General features: G+C 33.7%; 1 protein-coding gene across 1 annotated transcript; it reads left to right on the top strand.

The window, feature by feature from the left end:
- The first annotated feature begins 17061 nt into the window (after nt 1–17061).
- On the top strand, nt 17062–22385 carry LOC120078161 (external alternative NAD(P)H-ubiquinone oxidoreductase B1, mitochondrial-like). The gene is made up of 10 exons (XM_039032386.2): nt 17062–17307; nt 17886–18147; nt 18562–18768; nt 18920–19170; nt 19425–19644; nt 19836–19940; nt 20240–20500; nt 20615–20736; nt 21662–21781; nt 22024–22385. The coding sequence occupies exons 1-10, from the start codon at nt 17219–17221 to the stop codon at nt 22109–22111; spliced, it is 1725 nt and encodes a 574-aa protein (XP_038888314.1). The 5' UTR covers nt 17062–17218; the 3' UTR covers nt 22112–22385.
- The last annotated feature ends 1313 nt before the right edge of the window (nt 22386–23698 follow it).

Below are 23698 nucleotides of genomic sequence, written 5' to 3'. Positions count from 1 at the left end.
TAATGCATAATATTGGGGTCAGTGAGGATTTAGGTGCTAATCGATGCAAAACTCAATTTTTCGCAAATTCTAATTATTATCACCGCATTTTCTACTTATTAGCCTTCATAATTCTAAATAAAAGGCTTATAATAACTGGCATTTCTACCAGTTAGCATCTACGCGATCGTGTAGTAAACATCCATGTGTTGAGTATCATATACTATGTGATCGTGTAGCTAATGATTATGCGATGTGCATGATAGTCTACACGATCGTGTAGCACGCAAGGATGCGTCGAGTATCCAATACTGTGTGATCGTCCACCAAGCGATCACCTATGTGATCATGCAACCAACACAACATGATCGTGTAGCAAACTTCACATGATCGCGTAGCATTAGCTATGCGATCGTTTAGCAAATGCTACACGATCATAATCTCGATAAACAGAGAACTAAGGTAAGGGTCCCATCTGGAACAGGGAATTCATAGGCGATAACCTTTGTTTCGTCTTCTCCATCGAAACCTCTGATATGAAACCCTTCTTTGAAGCTTCACGAGCGACTCAAAACTAACAAATTTACAGACTCGATTGCAATATTTAATGCCCAAAAATGCAGGTGCCCTTTACAAACCAACTTTTTCAATTTTAAACAAAACCTTAAAACGAGAATTCTATCCTAAAACATCCATCAACAATTCATCCACAAATATTTATCACATAAATGCAATGCAGATTATAAAACCCCCAGTACTGTAAACAAATTCAATACAAGAATGGAATTTGGAATCAGAAACCAACAACCTAGCTTTGATACCAATTGAAGGAAACTCAACATGAGGAGAACCTTGAGTGGAAGTGGATCGACCAAATTCCATTAATTATTGAATACAAAATTTACAGTAAACATACAAGAGATATGCATTTAACATTAAATTACAACATGCTATTAGATAAGAAAAAATAGGTTTCAAGAAACCCCACCTTTGAAGAACCTTTCTTCAAGTAATCCCTCATACGAGCCATAAACAGAACTCCTTCCTTGCAGATCTTCTTCTTCACGCACGAACGCTACCAGTCGAGAACCCTTTGTATTCTCTTTTAGGATCAAAGGATTCAAGCAGGAGTTGTGGGCTTTGTTTGAATCCTTGGAAGAGGAAAAGATAAGGAGAGGAGGATAGGGAAGATTGTTTAGAGAACCTTTCTCTTTCAGAAAACTTTTTTCTATGTAATTTCTTGGAAGAAGATGATCCTCTCAACTTCTTTTATCACAAGTTAGTTATTGAGAGAATAATTGGAGGGAGTTATAACTCCTTCCCTTTTATTAATTTCAAATAAATTATAAAATGGAATATATAAAAACTACTTTATTATATATGTATATATATATACTATATGTTATATCAAATATAACATATAGTCTATAGTTTTATATTGTATCAAATACAACATAAACCATAGATTTTATTCTCTCTCAACTATACATGGTATTTAATATAATCACATTTATATTAAATTCACTTATATGAATCTCATCCATATAAATAATATTTGGATCATATCCAAATATTTAATTTCTCTCAATATAAATCATATTTATGTTTAATTACATGAATCTCATTCATATAATTAGTAGTTGAATCATATTCAAATTCCTCTCATATATAATGTATCAAATACATTATAATTAATTATATCATATATAATTAATTCTCTCAAATAATTTGAACATTTCAAATTAATCCAAAGATTAAATACCTATTGAGCTACAGTGGGGACCTTATGGACCTGTAGATTGAAGCTCCAATAGTACTCAGATAATTAATTAAACTTTTTAATTAAATTACCCAATATTCGTTAATTTTTTGTCACTCCACTAAAAATCAACAACTGCACTCTTCGCACTACAGATAAATTTTGTTGCCCATTGGATATAACCAATCAACAAGGCTATGACCCTTCACAAATTGCTCGTAAGTACAGCTACACCAAAGTACCGTTTTGTTCCTGTAGTTAAATCTAACTTCTTAAGTATCACTGATTCCTCTAATGAACAATAGATCATAGTCCCACTTTGACCAAGTCCTCTTGGGCCAAGAGAGGGTGTGGTTGATGGAACACGAGACATACGCAGTAGAATTAGGATCTAATTATACTCTAATTATTGCTAATTTAAAGGAAATAAGCATGCAAATGGAGGACAGTAAATAAAAGTGGATAGGAAACAACCTTTGAAGCTCCCGAACAATGCTTTTCCTCGTTGAATCTTGACCTGAACTCTTCTGGACCACCACTAGAGTTGACCTACTATCCTCTAGACTCAAAACTGGATTGTGGGACCCAGTGGATGAAGAAAACTGAGAGAAAGAAAAAAGATGGAAAATAAGAATGAATTTGGATTTGGGTTTTTATTTCACTCAAAGAAAAGAGAATTTTCCAGCCCAAATTAGAAAACTCTTTTGGCAAAATGGCAAAAAAATTTCAACCAAATTGAAAAGCCCAATTTATAGAAAAAAACCATGCAACAATTACATGAACCAAATCCATAAAAACCCAAACCTATAATCCACTATCTTAGTGGGCTTAATGTCTCCACTATAAGCCAACACCTAGCCCACTATTTTGTTAGTGGAATTATCGAACAAAAGTTTGGATTTTCCCACTAACTATAGTCAAAGGGCAAAATAGCCATTTGGTCAAAATAAAACTTTCACCAAAAAGTCAACATTTTGACTTTTTATGATTTTTTTCATGTTGACTAATTTTGACCTCCCGAGCATGAATCCGCATTCATTTTCTCGAAATTCAAATCACATTTGAATATAAGGTCGGTCAAAGTTTGACTTTTCAAAGTAAAAAAGTCAACTCTTTGACTTTTTACATCTTTGACCATTTCCATTATTTTCGAGCTTTCGAATATGAACGTATTCATATTCTTGATATTTAAATCACATTTAAATATTAAAGCTATATCTTTAAACTAAAAACCTGACCACTATATCACATATATTTGTCGGTTTCTCTCTCTTCACCTAATTCGAACAATTCGAATCATTCTATCATACTGTTCTAAGTTTATTCCATATGAGTTAGTAGAGGAACCTAATGGACCTATAGATCATGTGCTCCAACGATCCAAGATTAGCTAGCTAAGCTCTTTAAACGGAGCTAATCAATATTCGTTAACTAACGGGTCATTCCACTATAATCCCGTAGTTGCACTCCCCTCACTATAGATATATTTGTGTCCATTTGATATAACCATGATTAGTAAGCTAATCCTTCACAGGTTGTTCGTAATCTCGGCTGGGTCATAAAAACCGTTTTACCCCCAAGACTACATCTTGTTCTTTAAGTTTCACTGATCCTCTAATGAACAATTGGTTTAAGGTCCAACCTATAAACCAAATCCCTCTCGGGCCAAGGAGAGGGTGGGGCCCCTTGTTCAAGACCTAGATTCAGTACTAAAGGGAACAACCTATCTACTATCCCTATAACGGGTAAGAGTGAATTCCGTCTTGCACCCTATGTTCCTAGCTATCCACCCGATCTTACCCCTGAAATGAGAGGCTTATTGGGCCAGCGATATTGTGTTGTCCTCACCTGTACAGATCTAAGGATAATTTTGAGTGAACAGGAGTTCATAGTTAGCTCAGGATTAAGATTAAGTTACCTAGGTCATCAAGTAACGAAATAGTCAGTTTTATACATAAAACGACATTTAGAACGTACAAAGTGACTATTTCATGGTTCAGTCTTATGCAAACTCTTTACATAGGATGCCCCCACTCACATATCTCTATATGAACAATTCAGGATCACATCGTTTGTACTAACTACAAAGTGGGCCACATCCATAGTGTCCCCAGAATAAGGCGCCCAACCTTATTCATATACTATAGACTATTTTGGCTATATATTTGAACTTGATCCACATTTATATCACTACATAAAGTTCATACTACATTAAATAGCCTTAGGATCTTAGTTTATTGGATTCAAGATTACAATTTCAATAACAACTTTATCGAAAAACAAAACAGAATATGTTTATTAATTTACAAACTACGAGTTTTAGGACATAAAATCCAACAGTGGCCACTATGTTCAAGACCCGAAATCAGTCCTTAAGAAAGCAATCTATCTACTTGCCCCTACATCGGGGAAGGAGTGAATTCCGTCTTGTGTAATCGAGTTTCCAGCTCCTCAGTCAGATAAATCCCCAAAATGATAGACTTGTTAAGTTGGTAATTTGGCCACCCTCACCCATACAAATCAAAGGACTACCTTCATGAGCAGGAGTTCACAATTCACTCAGGATTCGGGTTATGATGTCATCCTAGTGAAATGTAAGTCTCTATTATTGACGACGTTATATAAAAAGATGAATCATTTCCTAGTCAGATCTTATACGAACTCTTTGTATAGGATACCCCCGCTCACATGTCTCCACGTAAATGATCAGGACCAAATCATTTGTAGCACTTTACAACACTTGTAACACCTACAAAGTAAGCCTTATCCGTAGTGTCGCAAGGATAAGGTACCTAGTCTTATCCATCTACTACAGACCGTTTAGGTTATTATTTAAACAAGATCCACTTGCATGTCTCTACATACTTATTTAAATTATATGAAATAACCTCAAATCTTAGTTTATTGGATTGAGCATATGCTTATAAAACAACAGTTATTTTATTAACAATAATATGTTTATACAAGGTTTACAAACTACGAGATTACAAGGAGATTTAGAACACCATTCCATGTAGTTCCTCCATCTTCAAGTTCAGAGACTCCATCGATGCTTCTCCATCTTTAAGTTCAGAGGCTTCGTCGATACCCCTCCATCTTCAAGTTCAGAGGATTTGTCGATGCTTCTCCATCTTCAAGTTTAAAGGCTTCGTCGTTGCTCTTCCATTTTCAAGTTTAGAGGCTTCACCATTTCCTCTTTGAAGTTAGTTTCCTTCCTTCTTCAAAATGTTGGTGCAACTTTACTCCTTCTCCAAAATATTGGTGCAGCTTTACTTCCTCCCCAAAAATGGGGGTGCTGCTTCGTTTCCTCTCCAAAAATGTTCGTGTGGCTCCGTCTCATATGCGAGATAAATTTTGGTCCACCTAGCTTCACCTCATACATGAGAAAAACTCTGGTCTGCCTGGCTTCGCCTCATATGCGAGATCGACTCTGGTCCGCCTGACTCCGGTCAAAAGCTTGATGGTGTATCCGCCCCATCTTTAAAGTTCGATGGCATATTCTCCCCATCTCCGAAGTTCGATGCCATGACCGCCTTATCTTCAAAACTCGATGACATTTCTGCCTTGTCTTCAAAGTCGGATCAATGAGTGGCATAATAAGGTTGTTTAGACCTTTTATTAGGAATGTCCTAAAACTCGCAGTTCGTAAACATTGAAAACATATTTTATTTATCAATAAAAGTATTATTGAGTTGTTCATTCAATAAAATGTTATTGATATTGCATTCTATTATAAAAATCCAATAAAGAAATCCATGGCTATAATATAATTACTTTATCTTTATGTAGAGACAATCAAGTTTTAGTATATAGCCAAAATAGTCTACAAGTATATGGATAAGATTGGGTACCTCATCCTAGCGACACTATTGGATGTGGCCCACTTTGTATACTGATACAAATGATGTCATACCAAAATTATTCATGTAGAGATATGTGAGTGGGGGCATCCTATGCAAAGGATGTTTACATAAGACCAAACCTCGAAATAGTCACTTTTCTTTATAATGATCGTTTACTGTTAAAACTGACTATTTCAAATTCGATGACCTAGGGTAACTCGATCTTAATTTTAAGTTGACTATGAACTCCCGTTTATTCAGGAGTATCCTTTTATCTGCATAGGTGAGAGTAGTTCAACAGTACTGCTCAATAAGCTTCCCATTTTAGGGGTAAGATCGAATAGATAGCTGGGTGTAAACGCTCATAATGTGTCTCTTACTTACAACATGCAAACAAATATGAATATGGATGAATGAACAACAAGCTCATGTTGCCATAAACTTGATGATGTAAAGATGGAAATGGAATGTGGATGCTGTGTTATGCATTACTACTTCTAGATATATGCGTTGTTAACTATATGCTTGTAGTATGATATGGAGTAATGCGTTGTCACAAGTTTTCTTGCGTTGAAACCAAGTATAATTCCAACGCAAGTTTCTCAGAGTAATCTGAGGTCGAACACAAGGATTATTTTCATTAATGTGTTACTTTTGTGATATATGCGACCGGTTTTACAATTAATAAAAGATTTGGTTTGGACATGAATTTAAATTGCGATAAACATAAATTGCGTTGATAGAATAAAAGTGTGATAAAAGTAAAGTCCTAAACTATTATGATACAAGATACAAGATTCATGATACATGATACTAAGTTCGAGACTGACTGTGAAGTTTATACAAATGATCGTGGAATGTGATGGCAAGTATTTATGTATGAATCAGAAATAGAAAGAATAATTAGTAAGAACATCACAAGTTTGTTAACTGCATTAGAGATGTAATTAAGGTTCCGCTTTCCCTTGGCGTACACCTCTCAGTGATCGGCTGCATTCCCATATCTCTATGGTGAAACAGAGATGAACGTGATGAACGCAAGGTTGCTTCCATCTTTGGAAGTACTTATCGCTTTAGTTAACGCATTCTTCCAACCCCCTCTCAATAGGCGGAATGGCATCTTCACTTCTGCTCTCACAAGTAAGGATGTCGTCTAGCATGCTTTAGCTAAACAAAATTATTTCCTTAACACAGATTAATTTACTTGCTTAATTCTTATTAATTACCCAGGGAATTAAGAAAACATCATGGAGAAAGTGAATCATGGATGAACGGAAATAGACAAAGAGATGATGATGGAAATGATCATAACAATTAATACTAAGATTAAGTGTCTGATACATGGTGTGAATGATAGAGTAAAGAAGATGAGTACAAGTGATGAAAACGAGATAGAAACAAATATAGAGGAGTGTCAACGTCTTGACACAGATCTGGACGGAGGTTTTGCTTGCCAGCATGTGGAAAGGATGAAAAGAAGAGCTTCCCTCTCAGGCTTGCTCGTCTAGTAGAAGTGACTTTTGTATAGAGCTTCAATGGTGGGAATTGAAAGGATTCTTTGCCCGGAGACTCACCTCTCAGCCTTGTCTCTTGATTCTTCCCGGATCTACTCTGATTAATCGCTCAACCAGTCTCTCTCTCATATCAGTATTCAAGTCTCCCTTATCGAGTATATGCAAGTATCAATTCTCCCGTATCCATATATCTTTTAATGGAATTACAGAAGCTATTTATAGGCGAAGCTTTGACTCTTTGCAATGTGGTCCCCACTTTATTGTTAAGGTAGTTTCCTGAAATGGTGGAGTGAATATCCCTTCTGTTACGCAATCAATCCCGTCAGAAATGCACAACTGACAGCAATACACGCATCTGAATCTTTCGCAATTGCGTTGCTCTTTACATCTTTGATCATTTTCCCGCATGCAGTGTTGTTTTTTATTATGACATGTGGTTGAAATTGCGTTGATCGCGAAGCTCTTGATCGATTGTCGCATGCGCCGTCATTACGTTGATCGTCTCTTCATTATTGATTGACGGGCGCAATGCGACGTAGATGTGTTGTTCAGTTTATCTTTGAGCCATGAACACATGCGGTGACTTGATTTCTTGCAAAACAGACTTGAAACATTCTTTTCTACCATCGAAATGGCGTCAGTGGATGTATTGATGACAATTTATAGTTCTCGCATTTTTTAGCCAATTTCTATACTATCGACGCAACTTTTCTTTCTTTTAGCTGCAATATCTAAATAAAACAGTATAAATAACTTGTATTTCTACAAGTTATCGCTGAGGACATAATCCTGCAAGATGGAATTCACTCCTACCCAATTTAGGGTTAGCAGATAGATTGTTTCCTTAAGTACTGACTCTTGATTTTGAACAAAGGAGTCTCACCCTCTCATGGCTGAGAGAGATAGTTTATTAGTTAGACTATAAACTAATTGTTCAATAGAGAATCAAGGGAGCTTAAGGAGCAAGATGTATTTACAGGGTAAAACGGTAATTTTGATCTAGTTGTAAATATGAATGACCTGTGAAGGGTCGACTTACTGATTATGATTAAAGTGGACAAAAATATATCTATAGTGAGGAGAGTGCAACTATCGAGCTATAGTGGAGTGTCTTGGTAATTAACGAATATTGATTAATTTGGTCTAAAGAGTTTATTCAATTAATCTCAAATCATTAGAGTTCATGATTTGTAGGTCCATAAGGTCCCTCTACTAGCTCGTAAAATTATTTCTTAAATTAGTGAATTGAGCGAATTTGAAATGTTCAAAATCGAAATTAGGGTTTTGAACTTGAAATATTCAAATTCATTTTAGGGTATGATTAATTATATTCGATATAATTAAAACATTTAAATTTATCAAAATTAAAACGTAAATTGGAGAGATTAAAATATTCAAATATTGATTTGAATATTGATTAACATGAATAGGATTCATGTATCAAATAGGTGTTTAATTAATTTAATATTTGATATTAAATTATTATTTAATTAATTAAACATTTTAAATTTTAATTAATTAAACATATTTAATTATTAATTAATTTAAATGAAATATTTTCAATTTTATAAAATTCAAATTTTGATTTGAATTTTTTTATTAAACTTAATCTTTTTTGTTATTAATTTTAAAAAGAAATTGAAAATGGAAAAAACTAAGTTAGTGGATTAATCCAACTTTCATCAACACTTATCCCATTATAATGGTGCCAATTGAAGTGTCATTTAGCTACTTCATTTAGTGCTTGCATGAAGGAGATGTATAAATACATCAAATTTTAGAGATTGAAATGATGGATTGCTGAATTTTTGGAAATTATGTTGAAACTCTATACTCTCTCTTACACCCTCTTGGTTTCCTCACTCAATTGACTTCAATTTAGTGTTTCCACCACATAATCCAAGTTAGAGGATAGTAGAGAAGATCATTATGGTGGTCTACTAGTATTTTGGAGAACCAATTCGTGAAAAGGAGCTAGAATTGAAGAGTTACTTCAAAGATATAACATTCTGAAACCCCTCTACTTGAAATCAGTTTTCATGCATGCTTTTAAACTTAAATTAAGTGTATATCCAATGAACACAACGACAATTTGGTCTAGCTGTACTTACGAGCAATTTGTGAAGGGTCATCATATTGTTGATTGGTTATATCCAATTGACACAGAAATATATCTGTAGTGCGAAAAAAGCAATTATCGGTCTTTAGTGGAGTGTCTGACAGTTAACGGAGGGTGAATAATGTAATTAAAAATAATTAATTATTCATGTATCGTTAGAGCTTCAAGCTACAGGTCCATAAGGTCCCCTTGGTAGCTCAAAAGAATTTAGTTGAGAATCAATTTTTGGGTTAATTTGAATTGTTCAAATTAATAAGAGAGATTTAATTATATATGATATAATTAAACTGTTTCAATTATATATGATATAATTATATAATGTATTTGATACATTATAGTTTAAAGGGAGGAAATAAATATTTGAATGAGATTCAAATATATTTTTTATACAATATTAAAACTATAGGTTATATGTTATATTTGATGTAACATATAATTTAATATAAATATAATATGATAAGTTAGTTATCATATCAACCACCTTAGTGGGTGATTATTGATTTTGTGGTAAGAGGAATAAAAGAAAAGTGTTTTTCTTCTTCTTACTTGACAATTGAACGTTATAAATTTTGCTGAACGATCGAGTTGTAGAAAAGTTCTGTGAGTTCTTGAGAGAATCCTCAATTTACTTCCTCCACCAAAACTATCCCCTCTTAATCAAAATAGTCAGAGCTCGCCACTCTTGGGTTCTCACCCTGAGAATACCAAGGACTCTTTGTGGTAGTGTCCAATTGTTTGGTTTGAGAAAATCTTGAAGAAGTACTTCAATAAGTTTTTGTTTCTCTTCGAGGTTCTTGACTGTTCGAGGGAGATTTCGTGAAGAAAGGTTCTTCAAATGTGTATCTCTTGAACCCTTTTTCTGTAAAAAGCATGCTGTAATTTATTTTGAATGCATATTTCATGTATGTTTGTTGTAAATTGTGTTTTCAATAATTAATGAAATTTGGACGATCCACTTTTGCTTGAGGATCTCTTCAATACGAGTTCCTTAAAAAAGATGAGAGCAACCGACTCAGATACTAATTATAGGACCGGTATGACAACCCTAGAGAGGGTGAATAGGGTTTATTTAACTTAATAAAAAAAAATTACTAATATAGGACCAAATAAACAAATCAACAAACTTTTTGCTAATAAGTAATTTAAACAATAAATTCATGCAAATAAATAATACTTTAACGCACCCAATTTGACTCTAAGAACGAGATTGATAATTGATATAGAAATTCAAGAACAACTAAACAAAATAATCCAACATAAGTAATTAATTTCAAGCAATAAAATATAATAACAAATTAATTGCAAAATTAAATAGGAGAGGGATAGAGAAATTGATACCAAGAATTTTATAGTGGTTCGGCACAACCAGCTTACATCCACTTCCTAAGCTCCTCTTGGTTATGTCATACAAACTTACTCTTTCCACGGCTTAGAGTCATACCGTACAACGTTCTTTTTCTGGACGCAAGAACAAACCCGATCCTTTCCACGATTGAAGGTCAAACCATTACAATGGCTCTTTTTTCGGGATCAAGAGCAACCCTTACAATAGTTTGAAAAAATAAATAACACGCTCGATAAACTCTTTAAAATAGCGGATTTTACAAATTTAGTACTCAATGAATCAATACTCATAACATAAAATATTTCTCTCAAGAAGATGATGAAAAGAAGAAAATTGAAGCTTAGAGAGAGAGCAAAGATGGTGGCTTAATGAGTTATGGAGGATTGAAAATAATAAAATTGTTGTCATGGTTTGGAAAAGAAGATGAGTTTAAATATAGAGGAAAAATTGTTGAAAACCACATTTAATTTGGGCCATGGATCTTGGAAAAGAAAAATCAATGGTGGAGATTTTAAACTCAACTAGTTGTTAGACATAAATAAAAAAAATATAATAATATATATCTTTTAAAATCATTTCTTTTAAAACCCAACAAAAAGAAATTAGGGTTGGCAATGGGGCCGGAGGGGGGAGAGGAGTTCCCCATCCCTATTCCCAATGGGGGAATTTATCCCCATCCTCGCCCTCGTCCCTGCGATTTAAAGGTGGGGGCGGGGGTGGGGATTCCCCGTTGGGGAAACGGGTCCCCACGAGGACCCATTCCCTGTTTCCCCTATTGTTTTTCCATGGGGATTTTAAAATTTTTTTTCCCTAAAACTCCCTTTGGTTTGGGCTTGGACACTTTTGGGCTTAGTTTGGGCTAAATTAAAAATTAAGCTAAATGTAAAAAATGAAATACCTAGTATATATATATATATATATATATATACTAAAATTCGTGGTTTGTAAACAATAGAGCTTATTATGAAAATTCAATAAGTTGTTATTGAATATATTGTTTTTTCGAAATCCAATAAACCTAAAGTCCCTCGACTATTACATGAGTACTTGAACTTTATGAGGAGACATACAAGTGGATCATGTTCGAATAAATAGTCAAAATGATCTATAGTATATGAATAAGATTAGGTACCTTATTCTAGTAACACTATTGGATGCGGCTTACTCTGTAGTTGTTACAAAGAGTTGTAAAGTGCTACAAACGAAGTGATCCTAATTCGTTCAAGTTATGACATGAGTGGGGGCGTCCTGTGCAAATGAGTTTTGTACAAGATCGGACCACAAAACTAGTCACCTTACTTTATAACGTTGTTTACTGTTTAAGACTGACTATTTCAAAGCGATGACCTAGGTAACTTGACCTTAATCCTGAGCTAACTATGAACTCCTATTTGTTCAGGATTATCATTTGATCTGCAAACGGTGAGAGTAGACCAACGTCTCTACTCAATAAACCTCCCATTTTGGGGATAAGAACGGATGAATAACTGGGGACATAGGATGCAAGACAGAATTCACTCCTACCCGGTTAAGGTTAGTTGAGAGGTTGTTCCCTTTAAGTGCTGATTTTGGGTCTTGAATAAGAGGCCTCACCCTCTCATTGGCCCGAGAGGGATTCGATTTGTTGCTTGGATCACAAATCAATTGTTCATTAGGGGATCGGTGAGACTTAAGGAACAAGAGGTAATTTCGGGGGTAAAAAAAAGATTCAATCCAGTCGTTATTATGAACAATCTGTGAAGGGTTAACTTACTAATCATGGTTATGTCGAGTGGAAATAATATATCTACAGTGAGGGGAGTTCAGTTATGGGCTTTAGCGGAATCACCCATTAGTGAACGAATGAGGATTAGTTCAATCTAATGAGTTTAGTCTATTAATCTCAAATCGTTGGAGCCCATGATCTGTAGGTCCGCGAGGTCCCCCTACTAGCTCGTAAATGGATTAGCTCTAGAATAGCGTGATAAGTTAATTTAAAACGTTCAAATTAGAATTAAATGAAATTAGAGAAATAATATTTAAATATGATTTAAATATTTGAAGATGGAATTGTTTAAAAATTAATTTAATATTTGATATTAAATTAATTTAAATTGTTTAAATTTTTTAAATTGTTTAAATAATTATTTATTAATTTTATTAAGAAAATTAATTTATAAAATTAATAATATATTCACTTTTATTAAAAGAATTGATTTATGAAATCAATTATCAAAATTAAAAAAGAAGGAAAAACACAAAAATGAAAAATAGGCATTTTCCATTATTTCTTCAAGTAGTTCACTAACAGCCCACCATCTTCAAGTTTCATTTACTCCAAGCATGAGCTGCATCACATGTAGCTAATCTCTTTGCATGAGTGTCTGCAATATATTGAAAAGATTGGAGTGATTTTGGATGAATGCAACCGATCAAATTTTTTCTGAAAAATTTGAGAGAAGAAGTTGTTCTTCCGCTGGGTTGCTGCAGTGAGTTTGTCTCTGAATTCTCTTAATTCAGGCTTACTTTGAGTCCCACTACTCAATCTAAAGCACGAGGATAGTAGGGAATATCTTGGGGTGATTTACAACAAGATTCAGAGGAGATTTGCAGCTGGATTCAAGCTTGAGGAAGTTCTACAAAGGTATGTCACGAAACCCATTTATTTCTGTTGAAGCATGCTTTCATTTCTACCAAAATTAATGAATTAGAGTGCTTATGGATCTTGGTCACTTCCGTTGCATGATGGTACATTCCAACAAAAGCAATGTCCGTCATGTGCCCAAAACTAGCCGTTAGACACAAAATAAAATAATATTAAATTCATTTTCTTTTTAAAATCAATCTAAAAATCAAAAGTCCACTATGTATTACTCGTCCATTGCTCCAAGTGGAACCTTTCAATTGGTCGACTTTGTTGAGAAAAATTCTACCACGTCATCAGCTCGAGATTTTTTCATTAAGCTTGTTTCGGTCATATCTTCTTCGTTTAAACTCCTATTTGAGTTGTTCAAATTGCGTTGGAATCGTTATTCTGAGCTCTATACAATAGGTACTTCAAAACACTCAAATTATTAATGAATAAAAGCATATTTCTTATCATCAAAGTATTAATAAATTAATTAATTTGAGATTAAGGACCCAAAAGCTAACATTTATAGATGATGTTGCACAAACTGGTAAGCCTAAACTCCATAAAAAAACTTGGGGTATTTACATTTGGGGATTGGAGAAATGTAGGTGTGGTTGATTTTTTCTAGACCTGTCCCTCCTTCATTGAGAATGTTCAAGCAAAGCTCCACCGAGTTTGAACTCACAATCTCCCAATAAAACAAAGCATACATTCCATTTGGTCTAGGGGCTTTCATCGAGTGCATCCTTTTCATAGAAATTTCAACCTCACACCTCGTGAAATTTTTACACAACTCCATGTTTTGACCTTTAGTCATTTTACGTTCTATATGGTTCATGATTTTCATTATGTCCTCCTCACTTGGGTTCATCAACAAACAACTTCTTATAAAGATCTGTTGCAAGATGACCCAACTCAACATCCCCCTCAACCTAAAAACCTTTTTCATCATATAAATTAGTAATTGTGTTTATCTTTCTTCTAGTTGCCGCCTTGTGATGAAACCATCTAGTGTTTCTATCACCCCATTAAAGCCAATCTTCCCTAGAGCGAATTTTCCAGTGTCTCTCCTCCTCATCCAAAAGCATCTTAAGCTCCTTTTCTATTCGAATCTATTCAATCCTTTCATTATGATCTATGTTGTTACCAAGAGAGTTTTTGAAAGAGTCTACTTCATTTTCCTATCTAGTAATGACTCCTTGAAGAGAGCCATTGTCTTTTTTCCCCCACAACTTTAATCTTTTTAGACAAAAATAAAGTTTCTATTGGAATCCAGTCTAGGGTTGGCAAAAATCCCTGCGGGATCGGGTCCTCGCGGGTCCCCACCCCAATCGGGGCGGGGAATCCCCGGTTTGATGGGGGATGGGGGTCAAACTGGGGATCCTAACCGGGTCCTCGATCGGGGGCGGGGTGGGGATGGGAAGGGTATCCTCACCCCGTCCTCGTCCCTAATTAAATTTTATATATATATATATATATATATTACAAATATTTATATATCTATACATATATTTTTTTTAAAAAAAAAACTAGGGACGAGGGCGGGGATGGAGAAATACCCCCCGCGGGGACGGGGATCGGAAGTCCCCCCCCTTCCGCCCCGGCCCCGTTGCCAATCCTAATCTAGTTACTCCCTCTAAAGCATTGTCCTGCCAAACTAATTCAATTATATTCTTGTAATCTTCATTATTGATTTGAACCATACATTTAGATTAAGAGTTCCAAACTTATACGTTTGATTTGGTTTTCACTAATTCACTAACTAGCTTTCATTTAACCATCACAATTATATATATATAACTCACCAATTTTAATAAAATCAACTTCACACGATACTAAAGTAAATTTGATCACACATGAACAACTCTATCAAAACTTAGCTTCTAAATTTTAAATCAACTTAGTGTGCCTTTTTTTTCCTCTAAAATCTTATCAATTATGTACAAGATATATATGTTATAATTTACTAGATGCAATTTTTAGTTTCTTATATTTTTTCTTAAAAATTTATTAAAAGGTAAAAAATATTTTTTTTTCAAGTTTTATGGTAAATATTTCAACCACTCGTTCAAGTTAAAGTTGTAATAGGATAAAAAATAAAATTTGATAGTAAAAAGTAATAGAGTGAAAATTCATTTTTTTTTTTTTAAAAAAAAAGTTATCATAGAAATATTGTATATCATTTGTATAGAAATTGAGAAAAAGGAAAAACAAAGGCGTATCTAATTATTTCGACTCATGTTCCCACCTATGCTCTCTTTTTCTTGTATCAAAGGGAATTTTCTTTTGTGGAAAGCAAAAGTAAGATTTTTTATGATCTTTATATTCTTTATGTCTCTTGTTATTTCACCTTAACCACTTATTAATATTTATGTCAAAGCAAAAAAGAAAAAAAAAGTGACTGGCTAATAGGGTAATTTTTTAATGACAAAATAGTTGAAAATAATTTTAAATATTGTTTTTATTCGTGATAGACACTGATAGATATCAATTCCTATCAACGATATTGATATATATATGTTAATGTCTATCATTAACTATTTATTCGTGTCTATTATAAAATTTTAAATATTATAAAATTTCGCTTTTTATTCGTGTCTATCATTAACTATTGATAAGCAATGATATTTTACTATATTTATAAATAAATTAGTTAAAAATAACCCTAGTTAATATCTACTTAAGGAAGAAAAAATTATCACTAAGATCAATTATATGTTAAATGGCCTTATCTTAAATTATAGGCAACAAAATTTCAATTAATTACAAATCATTACTTGCGAAGGATTTCACATTCGTTTCCATTTTATTTCCCTTTTTAATTTAAAGTCTGAAAATTTCCCCCTTTCCTAATACTATATTCTATAATTCTTTTGGATCAATAACTTTAGGAGTAAAGAATTATATATGATTAAACTTAAGTATATAATAAGACTTGTTTGGTGATAATGAGAGATTGTTTGGCGGGTAATGTGAGAACAAAAATTCTAAGATAACCAAAGAAGAAAATTATATTTCATATTTTCACATATATATTTGATAGCAAATTTATAAATTAAAATTTAATTTTAACAACCGTTCAAAATTTGTTTGATAGGATACTATAAACAAGAATATTATTTGTGATTATCCACTAACTAATTTAATATAAATAATATAAATAATTAACTATTTATTAATGAACTTGTTTTAGGTAAAATTTTATATAATTATTATTTTGTAATATCATATAATTTATAATACACATTTTAATAAAAAATGAATTAAGTTTATAATATGAAATATTATATTTATTAGAATGTTATTTATTTAATATAATTCTACATTTTAATATTTCATATTTAAAAGAGCTATTTTCAAATATAGGAAAAACAAGTCAACTTAATATTAATAGATGTCTAACGGTGTTTATTATCGTTTATCACGATAAACAGTGACATTTTATTAAAACATTCTCAGTATTTTTGTCATTTAAAATAATTACTTTATTCAAAATTTAGATACACAAATATAAAAATATTGTTTTTAAAATTATACTATTTCGGTGTCAGAATTCCTTAACGGTTTTCAAAACCAAAATTCAAGTTATCTATGAAACATATCTTTTAAGTATTTTAAAAAAATTGAATGTTGTAAGTTTAAAATCATAGGGCACCTTTCAAAAAAGAAAGAAAATGTTGTAAAGGTGTCAGATTTTGATAGGTGTAGATCCCTAAGTTTTGGTGTTCAAAGCCAAAGTCCTCATCCAAATATACAATTATGAAACAGAGTGTACCCACGTGGTATAACCTACAAATTTAATAAGTACGTGAACTTAGAATTATGCACTTATAAAATAAAATAACATATGATTTCATATATACTAAAACAAATTTATTTTTATAAATATTTTATTAATGTATTTTGTGAATTCCACGCTATTTTTTAAAGCACGAAATTATGAGAAATGACAATGAAACCGGTTTATATATATCGTGTGCAAAATATCTCTTCTTCAACAGAATTATCCAGTGTTCTCAGAGTTCTCATCATTGCATTCTGCGGCTGATATGACAATTTTCTCCTTCTTCACTAGAGCTTCGAGAGCTTTTCATGGCTCCTCTCAATATTCAAAGCTTCTAGTCATCAGCGCCTTCAGGTTTTTCTTCTCCTCGCGTTCTATTTTTCTTTGATTCTACCTAAGTTCATCTATTGAGCAGTATTTTTCTCACTCTTGATTTGAGATACGAGAACTAATCGAGGAACAATGACTTTCCTTCTCATAGTTACCATATTGTTTGGACCTGATTTGAGATTTGTTGCTTTAACTTTCAACAGCTCTGAATCTGCTTTGTTTTGAGTTGCAAGATTCAATGGCTGAACGACTGTGGGTTTGGGAATAGGTTATTTTAAGTTTGTAAAACGACGGAGTGGCGGTAATGGATGATCACTGAAACCATGGCTTAGATCTTGATACTTTAAGTTCTGATTTCATGTTTTTGCTTTCAGTTTCTTCATCCATGACTGGTTTGCATATTTGTTTCTTTGTCTTTTACATTCCCAAAATGTATATAGTGATTCACTAATTGTTAGTTGTGATGACTGATACGTACAAATGAACACTCATTTCGTCTGCTTCGGTTCTGTTTTCGTTTAGTATCTCAAGGGGACTAGTCAAATCTTTAGTTTGGTATTTGTTAAATTGGCTGGCTCTGAAATGGTTTGTTTTGGCTTCAGTAGCGGAGGTGTATTGGCATATGCAGATTCACAATCAGACGTTGCCAGTCCTATTGAGGAGTGCCCAAAAAAGAGAGTTCTGGTGCTTGGAACAGGATGGGCCGGTACCAGTTTCCTCAAGGATCTGGATGCTTCAAAATATGATGTTCAAGTTGTTTCGCCTCAGAATTATTTCTCATTTACTCCTTTATTGCCTAGTGTTACATGTGGATCAGTTGAAGCACGAAGCATTGTTGAACCGGTTCGAAACATCGTGAAGAAGGTAATTTGTGTGATACACTTAATTAATCAATATCATCACAATACGTATGTAAGAAAATAGGAGAAGATTATAGATTGATGATTTTTTTCTCAAAAAACAAATTATACGAAACTTAACACCATGTATTCATCAAAAAAGAGAAGAACAAATACAGCCTAAAGGCGTTAGAGATGAAGAGTCCCTAACTGCTAAGCTTGATTTGAAGGATTAAAAACAAAAGACCTCCAATCTAAATTACAAACATAATTGTGTAAAGCACCCCACAAAGAAGCGGTAAACTGTACAATTTAAAAAAAAAAAAAAAAGGGGGTAGCTTGGAGAAGGGTACAGTTGTTCAATTTTGTCATCCTTTGCTCGTAATCAATCGACAACATAAAGCTGCCCCTAATTACAACAATATTACTTTTGCAACAGAGAAAAGGTGAAATTAAATTCTGGGAAGCTGAATGCATTAAGATTGATGCCGCTAACAAGAAGGTTTTCTGCCGGTCTAATGTTGACAATAACTTGGTTGGAAATAGGGAGTTTGCCTTAGAATATGACTATTTGGTAATAGCAATGGGAGCACAAGTTAATACTTTCAATACTCCTGGTGTGAAGGAGAACTGCTATTTTCTCAAGGTAAGCAGTTCTGTTTTCATAGTTTGATGTGCATCTCTTTGGGGTTAGCCACTTTTCTGAAATTTTGTTAGGCAGTTTGTCTATATCTAGGTCCTTGCTTCTTTTGTTGATCACTGTAAATTCCCACGTTATTATTTGGTAACCATTTCAGGAAGTGGAAGATGCTCAGAAGATCCGCAGAAGTGTGATAGATTGCTTTGAAATGGCTGTGATTCCTAGTCTAAGTGAAGAAGAGCGAAGGAGAAATCTTCACTTCGTTATTGTTGGAGGGGGTCCCACTGGAGTTGAATTTGCTGCAGAGCTTCATGACTTTTTTGTAGAAGATTTAGTTAACTTATATCCTTCGGTTAAAGATTTGGTGAAAATTTCAGTAATTCAATCTGGAGATCACATTTTGAATGCGTAAGGAATGAGTCTTTACACTAAGCCTGCTTTTTCTGGAACGTGAAGAAAATTAATTCAAAATTTTACTCGTCCGCTAATATATTTGGAGTGTATAATTTTTTTTTATGTAGCTCAGCATCTTTACAAAATCAATACATCAAGTATGTACTGTAGCCTTTAAAAGGATTAATTTATAAAAGGAAAAATCTCAGCATCGTTTTATATTGATCTATTGGTTTGGCAAGTTGATGAAATTTCCTTGCTTAATGCAGATTTGATGAAAGAATTAGTTCATTTGCCGAACAAAAATTCCTAAGAGACGGTATCGATGTGTACATAGGATGTCGAGTTGTCAGTGTATCTGATAAAGAAATAAAGATGAAGGTGAAATCAACTGGAGAATTATGTTCAATGCCACATGGACTAATTGTGTGGTCTACAGGCATCATGACTCGTCCTGTTGTGAAGGATTTCATGGAGCAGATTGGCCAGGTTTATTGATTAAGATTTATGTTCTTGTGAGTGTCATTGGGCAGGAAGAATGCATAAAAACAAAGTTCTAGATTTCGCTAGACTTGATCGATGCATTCATTCTATCTGGTCTTATGTGTTTCTCATGATGCAACAATTCTTATCATGGGTGGTTATTCTGTTCTTAACTATTAGTTCTTTCTGACATATAGGGTAGCAGACGCATTCTAGCCACTGATGAATGGCTTCAGGTGAAGGGCGCTCAAAATGTGTATGCCATCGGTGATTGTGCTACTATTGACCAACGCAAAATTATGGTATATTGAGCCATAACTGCTTGATTATATTTTAGTGCAACGTCTGTCTGGCAATCTGATTTTGACGAGAGCATTTTCGTACAGCAGTATAACATTTATCAAATTTTGGTCGATGTTCTTGAAGATCTAGATTTTCACCCATTTTATCACTTTCCTGAAGTTCTTAATTTCTGTTAACCGTTGAAGTATTTGACTTTTGAGATTCTATTGAGCTGCGGAGGGATTTCTCGTAATAGTAGTTTACAATTGACTACTATAGTTTTTGACTGCTTATCAATTGCAAATGGTATTTTCACTAGGAAGATATCGCCGCTATATTTAAAGCCGCAGACAGAGATAACTCTGGAACCCTGACTGTTGCAGAATTTCAAGATGTTCTAGATGATATCCTCATAAGGTATCCTCAAGTAGAAATATTTTTGAGGAGCAAACATCTACGCGATGTAAAAGATCTATTGAAAGATTCTCAGGGACATGAGAACGAAATAGATATTGAAGGATTTAAGTCGGCTCTTTCTCATGCTGACACGCAGATGAAAAGTCTTCCTGCTACTGCACAGGTAAATGCACATCTTCATTGATGTAAACTTGCTTGTTCAAGTCAGCTCTCATGTAAACTCGTGGTCTACATGGAAGAGACTTTCAAGTTATTTAATTAATATTTTCCTGTTCAGGTTGCTGCTCAACAAGGTGCGTATCTTTCCAGGTGCTTCAACCGTAGGGAGTATTGCACTGAGAATCCAGAAGGCCCTCGACGTTTTAAGAGTTCTGGACGTCATCAGTTTCTTCCCTTTCGGTATGTCTGCAGCTTATCTTTTCTATTCCATGTTCCATACCGAATGAAGAGTACTCTCAGTTTAAGCCTCTTATAATGTTCAATTGTGAAAAGCGAGCTATAAATGAACTGGGAGTACAAAAGACGAGGCCATTATAAAGATCCCCACTGAACCAAAGTCAAAAAGAAAAGAAAAACAGAAACAGAGAACTCATTAAGACCCTTCAATTGTTTAGGATCTTGGATAAGTGCTAGCTGTTCACACACCAATTAAAATAATAATAATAATGAAAGGACCCAGAAAATAGGCATTGAAGTGAGCTGCACTCCAAACCTCCATCCAAGAAATATTAATACTCCTAAGACTCTTTTGTTTCTTTAAAGCCAATATATAGCAAAAAAATGTTAGTGTCCTCCATTACAAAAGGGGAGGAGAAAGACCTCCTCCGTACTATCCTGATAATCCCCTTATTAGAAGCCAAGCGAACACCGAATATGTGTCTAGAAATCTATCCCAAATTTTCAAAACATAATGACAAATAAGGAAGCAATATGAGATGGCACAAGTGCTACTTTTTAGTTAGGCAGACATATACACATAGTAAAAGTTTGTGCCAATTCTGTCGAAGGAACCACATTAATCCGTTTAAGAAACACCCAACGAATTTCTAGCAAATAGTTCATCCTTGATGTCACATTAAGAGGTCACAGCACGAAATGATCGTAGAGGATCATGGTTCCTTCACATTTGTACTTCTGGTTCAAATTGATGTTTAATATCTTCTTTGACATGAATAAAGATATTTTGTATTGCTATCTCATAGTGCATTATTCTGCCCTTATTTCCCTTGATTGTAGAAGATTAGATCACGAGAAAGTTCATAAATAATTCCACCATATCCTTCTCTTTACATCTGAGGCAAAATTTGCATTCCATGTTTAAAAGGTACAAGCACTTGGGACAGTTCGCTCCTTTAGGGGGAGAACAAGCGGCTGCAGAACTCCCTGGAGATTGGGTTTCCATGGGTCACAGCACTCAGTGGCTCTGGTATTCTGTATATGCAAGGTGATTTTATTTACTTGCTGCTTCCTTTTATTAGAAGATTTCAACTTTTCTGCCTGACATATTAGGGTATGATTTTAAAGTGATTTCTAAAAATGCTTTTCATCGTTGAAAATCAATTTTAACTGTACGAAAAATGCAATTAAAAGTTATTTGACAAAAGCGACTTTTTTTTTTCCTTTTCAAAATCGCACTTGGTTGTAACTCAACGCTTGATCTGAATTCTTCTGGTTTTGTACACTCAGCAAGCAGGTCAGCTGGCGAACAAGGTATCTAGTGGTATCAGATTGGACGAGGAAGTTCATATTTGGAAGAGACTCGAGCCGCATTTGAAGCTAACCACCACCATTTACAGGACTCGACGTATTTCTAGTTGCAAGATTTCAGAGGATCACTTCTGAGTGGCCCTCCTTATTTTAATTCTATCATTTTTTTCCCTGATTTCCATGTTTACTTGAGTGTAATTGTACATTAGCATGTGTCACTAGAAATTATTGTGAGTACGACTGGTACAAGATGTTGTATAGCATCATGTTTTCATATGAATAGAGATGTACACGGGGAGGGACGGGAAACCCTCCCTATCCCTGTCCCCGCCCCTATTCCATTTTCCGGCTCCACGAACTTTCTCACGGAGAATGAGGTGGGGATTCCACAAGGATCGGGTTTCCCACGGAAAAAAGTTCTCCATCATTATTTTTTTCTAATAATTTTTTTATTTTAATTAAATATAAATTTTTTAACAATTCCTTAAACATATCCAATACAATTTTCATTTAAATAAAATATTATCAATTTTGCTAATAAAAATAATAATATAAATGTAATTTAAGAAGATATAATTAAAATGTTAAATTCTCATAATATGGAAAAATTAATATTCAATAATTAGAACATCCTAACTTATATTAAAACATCTAAGGAATTAAAGTAATAAAGTCTAAGATTTAAATAAATAAAACCTTCATAATTATCCTAACAAAGTTTGTAATATTAATTTATATACAAAAGTCGGGACAAGGTCGAGGTCGGGATGGGAAACATATTCCCCATCCCTAGCCTCGAATTGCAAATGGGAAAAAAGATTTCCCATTCCCTTCCCATTTCTTGTGTATTCGGGGATTCTCAATCCGAATGGGCTCCGATTCCATGGATTTTCTAGACATAACTACATATGATATGTGTAGATATAAAATTTTAATTCCAAACTCACTCTCATATATAGTTACATACTATCATCAACCTGTTGAGTAAAACAAACCATCATTTTCCTTGTGTTCTATTAGATTTCCTAAGATTTGTTTAGATTTTCTGTTTAAATCTTCTGTATCTTTTATTGTATCTTCTTCTAAAATTTAAGATTATTTGTATATCTCATTATATCCAACTTATTATAAATAGGTGCTCATTCTACCTATAATATTCAAGGAAAATACAACTGAAATTTTTGAATTATCTGAGTTTTACCTTGGTATCGGAGCTGTGTGACCAATTCCTAATTCAGGATAAAAATTACCGGTCATCCACTCTATACATGCAATTGCATCAATGGTTTGTACCACATTGCATCTTATGGCTCTCCCTCTCAAGTACAACAAAAAAAAATAATTTTTCAGTAAAGCAGGATTGTTTTTTTATAGCATCATCATCCAGGCCCTAGGGCATCCTTCGCCAAAAGTAATGCATCATTCACTTTCTAAAGTTTGTCTGTCAATCAATCTATCTCTACTTGTTCTTGCACTAGTTGTTTACAAGCAAAGCCTAAAAAATTGTCTTTTCCTATGTCTCATTCTAGTTCTTTTATACCTCTAAATTTAGTTCATAGTGATGTTTAGAGACCTTTTCCAATAATTTCTCCAGTAATTTCTTATAAAAGCTATCAATTTTGTATTAGGTTTATTAATGATTACAGTAAATTCA

The sequence above is a fragment of the Benincasa hispida genome, chromosome 5, assembly GCF_027475165.1.
Source record: "Benincasa hispida cultivar pf3 chromosome 5, pf3_genome.v1.1, whole genome shotgun sequence".
Taxonomy (NCBI): Eukaryota; Viridiplantae; Streptophyta; class Magnoliopsida; order Cucurbitales; family Cucurbitaceae; genus Benincasa; species Benincasa hispida.
Note: the sequence above shows the minus strand (reverse complement) of the source record. Positions and strands in the feature narration are given on the sequence as shown.

What these genes read in the sequence shown, in the direction of transcription:
- LOC120078161 (XM_039032386.2), top strand. Translation starts at nt 17,219, where the DNA reads ATGACAATTTTCTCCTTCTTCACTAGAGCTTCGAGAGCTTTTCATGGC. An exon ending in TTCGAAACATCGTGAAGAAG is followed by an intron (nt 18,148 to 18,561) that starts GTAATTTGTGTG and finishes CTTTTGCAACAG; the next exon opens with AGAAAAGGTGAAATTAAATT. An exon ending in GTCTTCCTGCTACTGCACAG is followed by an intron (nt 20,501 to 20,614) that starts GTAAATGCACAT and finishes TTTCCTGTTCAG; the next exon opens with GTTGCTGCTCAACAAGGTGC.